Here is a 9032-nt window from a genome sequence, read left to right as displayed (position 1 = left end):
TGTAATTATTATTTTATTTATCCAAATACCAAAATTAGAAAAATCATATGATGTGATCATTTTTCAACCAATCCCTTAGCGAATCTGAAAATCAATTTTATTTGTTATAATGTCCATTGGATTCTCTATAAATGTTGACATGTTTGAAGTGATGGAAAATACCCAAATCCATGGATTAGAAATTATTAATCAATCGAGATGATTTCGGTGTGTAGGCCCAACCAAAGGAAATGGCAAATGTTGTCCAAATTGAGCACCGAAGGGTCCCACCTTTACCAACTTTGTACAAGTCTTGGCTCGATACATTGCACCTTCAAATATCCCTTCATTCTCAAAATGGATTGTGCATGCATAGAACACTGATTCAATACACCTAGTTGTAACTTAATATGTTATAACAAAAACATAAACCAATTCTTATTAGAAACGTTTATCTAATTTCCACGTAAGTGTTTGAAACTAGAGAAGCGCTGTACTATCATACATCCGGATACACAGAATAACTAGCCTTCGTACATTTAAATTAATTCCATTTGGGCAACTTAAGACCCTTGGAGAAGAAATATGTGCAGAGGACGATGGTAGCTCCCCCTTGTGATCGCCAGCTTCATCGATTAGAGAAGAAGAAGAAAAAAAAAACCTGAACTTGGTGAGACTTCGATTGATATCTAGGGTTTTGAATACTCTTATTTTAGCGTTTTGAGCTCATTTGTAGCTTCATGCATGTCAGGAGACGAACATTTGACAATGATATCTTATGTTTGAATTTTTTCTCTTGTTCTGCTTTTAGTTTGTTAAACTGCAATCAAAATTTTCTTCTACATCTAGATTTGATACACACTGTCAACTCTTGGACAGAGAATTAGAAAGTAAAGATCCATTAGACAAAGAACTATTGATTCTACACATCTCAAGAGCCTCATGTGTAGTCGATGATCCTGAAACCCTCATTTCCATCTGTGTTTCAACATCAGTTTCATTCCTGGTTCAAATCTTGACATCGTGATATTTCAATTAAGATAATGGAAATATTTTATAGGGCTCGGTTGAAATTGGTTGGGATTTTGATAATTTCTGAAATCCAAAACAAAAGATTTAGACCTTCAAAATTTAGGCCAACTGGTAATATTGTGTAAGGCTCGGTCGAAATTGGTCGGGGTTTTGAATTTTCTCATTTTCTTCCTCTTTTAATTTGTTCTTTTCCTTCATGCTATTTTTCACTCTCATCATAACCATTGGCCTTCATGTTTTATTCTTGAATAGAGTTTGCCTGTGCCTACTAGCACAAGCATCCTCTTTAGGGTTAAGGGGCTAAAAGAGGAAAGACAGTAAAGTTAAGAGAGGTATTATTGAAAATGGGGGGAAATGAGGAAAGACAATAAAGTTGGAGGGGTATCCTCTTCCCATATAAAAGGTAAATTGGTTTTGTCTGTCCATCATATACTATATAGTGACGCTACATCACTTATGTCTTCACTACTATAACAAGAGGAATTAGGATAACTGGATAAGTGAGGTGTCTTGTTCTTATAGAATGGAATAGGAATGATGTCTACGTGACACGTTCTAGTAGGAGTTTAAAATACACTGTTTTCTTCATTGCACACAACCCGATGTGTTTAATCTCCAATCAAAGTGTGCCACGTAGACACCTTATGTTGTTATAGGAACGGAACACTGCTCTAGATTCAGACTCATGAGAGAAGGCCGAATATAAGTGGTTGGGCCTATGTTATCTGATTCGTGGGTTTGCTTGGTTCGAATTCAGGTTTGCAATTTGCGATTTGCCAATCAAGAATGAACCCGGTTCATAGGGGTAGACAGAGATGAGTGTCTTTGAAGTGATGAGTAGGGTCAAAAAAGATGTTGAAGATATTAGATCTTGGAAGAAAGATCTGAATTTTTATTTATAGGTTGAAGATGAGGGTATTTAGTCAATTTTCATTAGTCTATTAGTATAGACTAAGGTCAAATGGGCATGCAATCAATTTTAAAGTTTAGGGATATGTCTCAAATAGTATTAAAATATGGAGGGTATAAAACATGATAAAATATCAAAGTTCGTTAGATTCATTGTGTTTCACAAACAGTACCATGAACTGGATTTGTTCGAACCGGTTAGCGATTTAGTTCTTCAAAAGCGAATCTGGTAACCTAGGGTTGGACACCAAAATTTGGAATCCCAAAATACCCCCATCTTTACGTTTAAACTTAGTATTGTCTAGGTCATTTTTGTCAATAATCAATAAAATTACAATTTTATTATTCTCATAACCCTAAAATCACAATAGTTAGTTTTTTAAATTACAAAAAAACATCTTTATTCTATTTATCTTAAAATTCTTTAATTAATATTATTAATTACAAAAAGACCCTTATAGTACATGTGCATTTGCACATGCCACTTCCTAGAAGAGGCAATATATAAAGTTGAAGGGTATTATTGGAAAGAGGGAATAGAAGAGGAAAGACAAAAAAGTTGGAGGGGCATGTTTGGAAAGGAGGGAAACAAAAAAGAAAATTGTAAATTTTCCTCGAGATTGATGGCAAGATTAAATTCCAACCCCTTTTTATATGGGGGATAAAGAGGGGGGACAACTGTCTTATTTTATTGTATAGATTTTTCATTTCCTTGTCTATTATTTTTATTTATTTTTATGTTTATTGAATGTAAGAATTGTATGTTGTCGACTGGTAAGTTGGTAAAACTGACCTAGGATCAAAATCCGACCTTCACTCTTATACCTATCAAAAGAAAGAAAAAGAAAAGGGAAAAAGAAAAAAGGAAAAGAAAAATAATATAATTGTTTGTTGTCTGTGACATTTGTTCAAATTTTGCCAGATCTCTATTATCGAGCACATCAAGCTCTTTCCATAATTAACAAAAAAAGTCAAAAGACTGCTTTGTGAAATATTAATCATTTGTATGCTCCTATAATAGGTTGATTCAGTTATCTTATTTTTTTTGCCTCAGGTATGTGAAAAGGAGACATTTGTTGAATTTTTTCAATATCAGATGGAGTCGTGCAACTGCATCGAGCCTCAATATCCACTTGATGATCTATTCATGAACTACCAATACATCTCAGATTTCTTTATTGCACTTGCCTATTTTTCTATCCCCCTCGAGTTAATCTACTTCGTAAAGAAATCTGCAGTTTTTCCATATAGATGGGTGCTTGTGCAATTTGGCGCTTTTATTATTCTTTGTGGAGCAACACATTTTATCAACCTATGGACTTTCGGCTTGCATTCGAGAACTGTGGAAGTTGTAATGACCATTTCTAAGGCTTTGACTGCTATCGTGTCATGTGCAACAGCCCTTATGCTTGTGCACATTATTCCTGATTTGTTGAGTGTTAAAACAAGGGAGCTATATTTGAGAAATAAGGCTGCGGAGCTTGATCGGGAGATGGGACTTATTATGACTCAGGAAGAAACAGGCCGACATGTCAGAATGCTAACTCATGAGATTAGAAGCACCCTTGACAGACAAACTATATTAAAGACCACTCTTGTTGAGTTGGGTAGAACTTTGGACCTGGAGGAGTGTGCATTGTGGATGCCAAAATGTACTGGTTTGGAGCTTCAACTTTCCTATACACTATGCCCCCAAAACCCTGTTGGAATTACTGTACCTATTCAGCTTCCCTTGATCAATCAAATTTTTAGTAGCAACCGTGCAGTAAAAATATCACCAAATTGCCCAGTGGCAAGACTTCGACCTCTTGCGGGAAAATATATGCCTGGGGAAGTTGTTGCTGTGCGTGTCCCACTATTACATCTCTCCAATTTCCAAACTAATGATTGGCCAGAGCATTCTTCGAATTTCGCATTGATGGTCTTGATGCTTCCCTCTGACAGTGCAAGGCAATGGCATGTCCATGAGATGGAGCTTGTTGAAGTGGTAGCCGATCAGGTTCGAATGCGCTCTTGTATCTTTTGCAACTTACCCGCATATGATTGTAGATTTTGTTTTGGGGGAAAATTATCAAAAAAGGATTGATTTTCTATTTATTTACCAAAAACATGATAACTTCTAAAATATGATAAAAAGAATTTAAAACGGGGACTGTTCAGCATTTTTGGAAGTCACTGGACGGTCTAGCGTTTTATGCTTTCATATCATTTTAGATACGAAAAATGCCCATGCTATCTAAACCATGCTTTCATATATTTTTAGATACCAAAAATGCCCACCCATATCTAAACTGCTGGACCGTCCAATACTTTATACAATTACGATGGGAAAACACTTTCCTTCTAGATTTCATGGAAAAAGTCAGATTCAATATATATATGTATATATTTTGAGCTTGATCCAAGGTGTTGAAAATGGACAGCTACAAAACCCCCAAAACTTAAAATTAAAATTCAACGGTAAAAAAAAAATAAAAATATATATTTTTTCAATTTCTTTCCTTCAAATTTCTTAGAATTTCAACCTCTACAAGCCTGTGGCATTGGATCATGTTGTTGGATGCCAACATATGAGCTCACAACGCTTCGTAAGATTTGAAATCTTACTAAGTTGTCAGGCTAGACTGACTCATATGATAACCGTAGCTTAATAAAACACTGGACTGTCCAGCATTTAGATAAACATGAACATTTTTGGCATCTTAAAAGATACAAAAGCATAAAACATTGGATTGTTCAACAATTTGAAAAATGTTGGACAGTCCAACGTGTTAAATCATTTTTTGTATTATTTTTTAAATAATTCTTTTTTTGCTAATTAATTAAAATATCAACCCTTTTTTGGTAATTGTCCTTTTTTTATTGTAATGTGAAGTATGCAGTCTTTAATGTCTATCTGCAGTCGTTCCATCAAATGAATCTGTGTGCATTGCATAAATCATACCATTTGTCAAATTCTATTAGTGATGGATAAGTGTACTCTTTTACATGTTCTTTTGTAGTAATAATGCGCTGCTTTAATATCCGGAGTTCTTGGTTTCACAGGGCCATTTTACTTTAGGATTTGTCCAAATTGTATAAAGCTGGTTTGATCCGATAACTTTTACACTTATGGTTTGCTTTTTGGTTATGCTTGTCATATTTGATGTGGTTGTTTCCAGTTTTGGTTACTTTTACTTAATCAATTTTTTTGGATTCTAGTTATTTACTTGTTTATAGTTGAAGGTATTTTAACTTGCATGTTTTGTACGATGGTCTAGAGCTGCCTTATTTTATGATCAGTTTTTGGGAAGAGACCCATAATCATCATTTGTATGATCCTCAGAATCTTCCCAATATTTTTTCCTGAAACTTTCCCAGATTTATTTCGAATAAATTGAACTAACCCCCTAGTTTAATCAAAGTGCAAAATTACTTTCAAGGAGAAATAATGTTTTGAATTGAGTTTTCTTGAGTTTTCGGTAGTTTAATGGACACTAATATTGCACTGTGATGAAGTGCACACTTTATTGGTTGTATTAATTGCAATGAAGCAACTCTCTTTATTTGATGATTATCAGTTCTAGGAGGTGCTTATTATTAAAATCTTGTTTTTGGTATAGGTTGCTGTTGCTCTTTCACATGCTTCAATCTTAGAAGAATCTATGAGGGCAAGGGATCAGCTTATGGAACAAAATGTTGCACTAGATCTGGCGAGGAGAGAAGCAGAAACAGCCATTCGTGCTCGCAATGACTTCCTTGCAGTAATGAACCATGAGATGAGAACCCCTATGCATGCAATTATTGCACTCTCTTCCCTACTTCAAGAAACTGAATTGACTCCTGAACAACGCCTCATGGTCGAAACAATCCTAAAGAGCAGTAACCTCTTTGCGACACTCATTAATGATGTTTTAGTTCTTTCAAGGCTTGAAGATGGAAGCCTTGAACTGGATGTTGGGACTTTTAACCTTCATGCGGTTTTCAAAGATGTAGGTTTCTTTATCCACTATCATTAATTGAATTATAATTTTTTTTTGGGAGGGATTCTACTTGGTCATGTGATTTTTTAGATGTTTAGGTTCCAATTTCTGCTAGATTTGGTTTGATATGAGAAGATTTCTGTTTGTCTTGAAGGTTGTTAACTTGATCAAGCCAGTTGCATCTGTAAAAAAGTTACTGGTTTCATTAAGTTTGGCTCTGGATTTGCCCGAGTATGCTGTTGGTGATGAAAGACGTCTCATGCAAACGATTGTAAATGTTGCCGGCAATGCAGTGAAGTTCTCAAAAGAGGGCAGCATCTCAATCACTGCTTGTGTTGCAAAATCTGAATCTTTAAGGGATGATTGGGCTGCTGAATATTTTCCAGTGCAAAGTTCTACTAGCTTCTATTTGCGAGTGCAGGTTGGTTTATTTTACAGTTTATATTTCTTATGGAAGATACCCAACAGTCCTTGATGTTCTCATGCAGGTAAAGGATTCAGGATCAGGAATAAGTCCCCAGGATATTCCTAATTTATTTAACAAGTTTGCACAATGTCATTCTCTTGGATGTAAAAATTCTGGTGGCACAGGACTTGGACTTGCTATTTGCAAGAGGTATTATATATTACTGGTTCTTTACCCTCTTGAGGTTTTTTTCTTTATTAAGAGCCAATGTGGTAATGATTCAATCATTCCTTCTATACCTGTAGTTTAAAAATCCCATTTTGTTTTCATTGTAAATATACCGACTCTAGTCTGCCATAGACCCATTGTAAATATACCGACTTTAATAGGCTATAGACCTTTTTTTTCATTATTTTTTGTTATCTGAATACAACCATAATGTTTTAATTTTCTTATGGTACAACCAGGTTTGTAAATCTCATGAAGGGGCATATTTGGATTGAAAGTGAAGGTCTTGGCAAAGGATGTACTTGTACATTTATTGTAAAACTTGGTATAGCAGATCACTCAAATGAGTCTGAGCATCCTTTTGTCACTAAAGTTCAAGCTGGTTATGGTCAAGCAATTTTTCCAGGACTCAAAGCACTCATTATGGACGACAATGGGTCAGTAAGATGGCCATCATTGATACAATTTTAAGAGTTTAATTGTGTGTTTGGAACTTATCCTATTGAAGCTAAGTCAATCAGATCATTCTGGATTGTCCTTCCGGAGTTTTTTTTTATTTCAACTGTTCTTGATAGTTTACTCGGGTCTCAAGTGAGGAGGGTATATATACTATTCTTGCACCTTAGTTTCTCTCCTGCTTATAGGGCCCACATGAATATCACATTAGACTATCCAATCATATTGTGAGTCATCTTCACCAAGATGATCAAACCTTACCGAAAATCAGTCCGTTCTAATATTACTATCAATATGAAAAGTTGATCTGAATTATAGTTTAATTTACAGTCCAGATTTTTCCAATTTCAAGCAACCTTTTTTCGAGGTTACGAATGTTTTTGAATGAATTGATCTGTTTTGAGGATAGTTTCCACTCTCGCCAACATGAACTCATTGTATGGTTGGATCGTTAAAAAATGATCAATAGAACCCGTATCTTGCTATGCTAGTGAAATCTGTATGCCTTATTGCTCAGCATGAGATGAATCTACTAATGAAATGTAGGACATTTTCCTTTGTGGTGATGCAGGGTTAGCAGGATGGTGACAAAGGGACTTCTTGAGCATCTAGGATGTGATGTAACAGTAGTTAGCTCAGGTGAAGAGTGTTTGCGGGCTGTTTCTCAGGAACACAAGGTACTATTCATTGATGTATCCGTTCCTGGGATGGATGGGTATGAAGTGGCAGTTCGAATACATGAAAGATTTGCATCATATCATATGAGGCCGTTCCTTGTAGCACTTACTTGGGGTACAGATAGAGTGACGAAGGAGAACTGCCTAAGGGTTGGTTTTGATAATGTGGTAATGAAACCGGTTTCAATTGAGAAGATGAGGAGTGTTTTGTCTGAGGTCCTTGAGGTCAAGTAGTAAGGGAAACAAAGATCTGTTTCGGGAGATGAAATTCAAAGTGCAAAAGATAGTAGGACAGTGAGTTTGTTAGGGCAAAATTTCAGGCTGACTTTTAACGTTCTTTGGGGTTGTGTTGTGGTGCCAAAGTGACTGTAGAAGATGGGTTGGGCTTGTCTTTATACAAAATCGTTGTGTGAATAAACAGAGACTGCATATAAATGAAAAGATGGGGAAAATTTGGGTTTTGTTGACCTTGTTTGTACAGTATTGCTGCAGAATCTGTTCTTTTGAGTCTTTCCCTGTATATTAGGGCTGCAATCTGGGTGGGTTTGAGGGTAAACCCAGCCTCAACCTAAGTGGCAAAACCCTCAACCTGAGCTTGATATTCTAAAATTGGGTTGAGCTTGGGTTAGCTCGAGTTAGGTAATTTTGTGTGTTGAACAACCCTAATTTCATTTTGAATTATATTAGATAGGCTGAAGGGCAAACATGTTTGTCCAAATCATCTTCAAACAAGAGAATTTGCTTAGTGTGATTCTAAAGGTCTTCCAACTCAACCTGTCTTTAATCCTTCCAATGCATAGTTTAGCAGCAATTTAGATTTCTTAGGTTGGTTCTAGGTTAAACATCCGACTAGAGAAACGTACTCAGAAAAATCAATTTTCTTATGAGGCTGAGGAAGTAGATTTCTTCATGAAAGTGTTTGCTGGTGATTGATCACACTTGGGTAATGGAAAAAAAAAAGCCTCCATAAGTAAAACAATATTTTTACTTGAACTTTTTCTAAATTCACCCTAACTCATTAAAACTTATATTGCCACGCCATTGGGTTGGCGTGACAATACAAGTTTTTTTTTGCTTTAAATATGGTTCTTACTAATAAAAAATGGATTGTAAATTTGAATTAGAAATTAAAGTTTGTAAATTTGGCAAGTACCACAACGGTATTAAGGACATGAATTTTGATGGAGTTAGTAATTTTTATCTCGAGGTGTCAATTTGAAAATGTTTTATACTAATAATAATAATAATGAGAGTAACAACACTATTTGTTATGGACTTGTAATCAAGTTATATAGATTTATATGTATGGTTAAAATTACCAAATTGAATCCAATCCCATGTAGTCTTGAAATTACTATCAAATTGGGCTAGCTAGAGCACATC

General features: G+C 35.3%; 1 protein-coding gene across 1 annotated transcript; it reads left to right on the top strand.

Moving 5' to 3' along the window:
- Positions 1-514: 514 nt before the first annotated feature.
- LOC147392468 (ethylene receptor-like) lies at positions 515-8116 on the top strand. The gene is made up of 7 exons (XM_086458272.1): positions 515-649; positions 2975-3919; positions 5523-5891; positions 6037-6303; positions 6371-6498; positions 6756-6953; positions 7544-8116. Exons 2-7 carry the CDS (start codon positions 3017-3019, stop codon positions 7881-7883), a joined length of 2205 nt encoding a protein of 734 aa, XP_086314398.1. The 5' UTR covers positions 515-649; positions 2975-3016; the 3' UTR covers positions 7884-8116.
- Positions 8117-9032: the final 916 nt, after the last annotated feature.

The sequence above is a fragment of the Akebia trifoliata genome, chromosome 11, assembly GCF_017979445.1.
Source record: "Akebia trifoliata isolate Shusen 1 chromosome 11, ASM1797944v1, whole genome shotgun sequence".
In the NCBI taxonomy this organism is placed as follows: Eukaryota; Viridiplantae; Streptophyta; class Magnoliopsida; order Ranunculales; family Lardizabalaceae; genus Akebia; species Akebia trifoliata.
The sequence above is the reverse complement of the archived record's forward strand: the minus strand, read 5'-3'. Positions and strand labels throughout refer to the sequence as shown.

Excerpts from the sequence above, each read along its gene's own strand:
- LOC147392468 (XM_086458272.1), top strand. The coding sequence starts at position 3,017 with ATGGAGTCGTGCAACTGCATCGAGCCTCAATATCCACTTGATGATCTA. Across the intron at positions 3,920-5,522 it reads TTGAAGTGGTAGCCGATCAG|GTTGCTGTTGCTCTTTCACA; the intron begins GTTCGAATGCGC and ends TTTTTGGTATAG. Across the intron at positions 5,892-6,036 it reads TTCATGCGGTTTTCAAAGAT|GTTGTTAACTTGATCAAGCC; the intron begins GTAGGTTTCTTT and ends TTTGTCTTGAAG.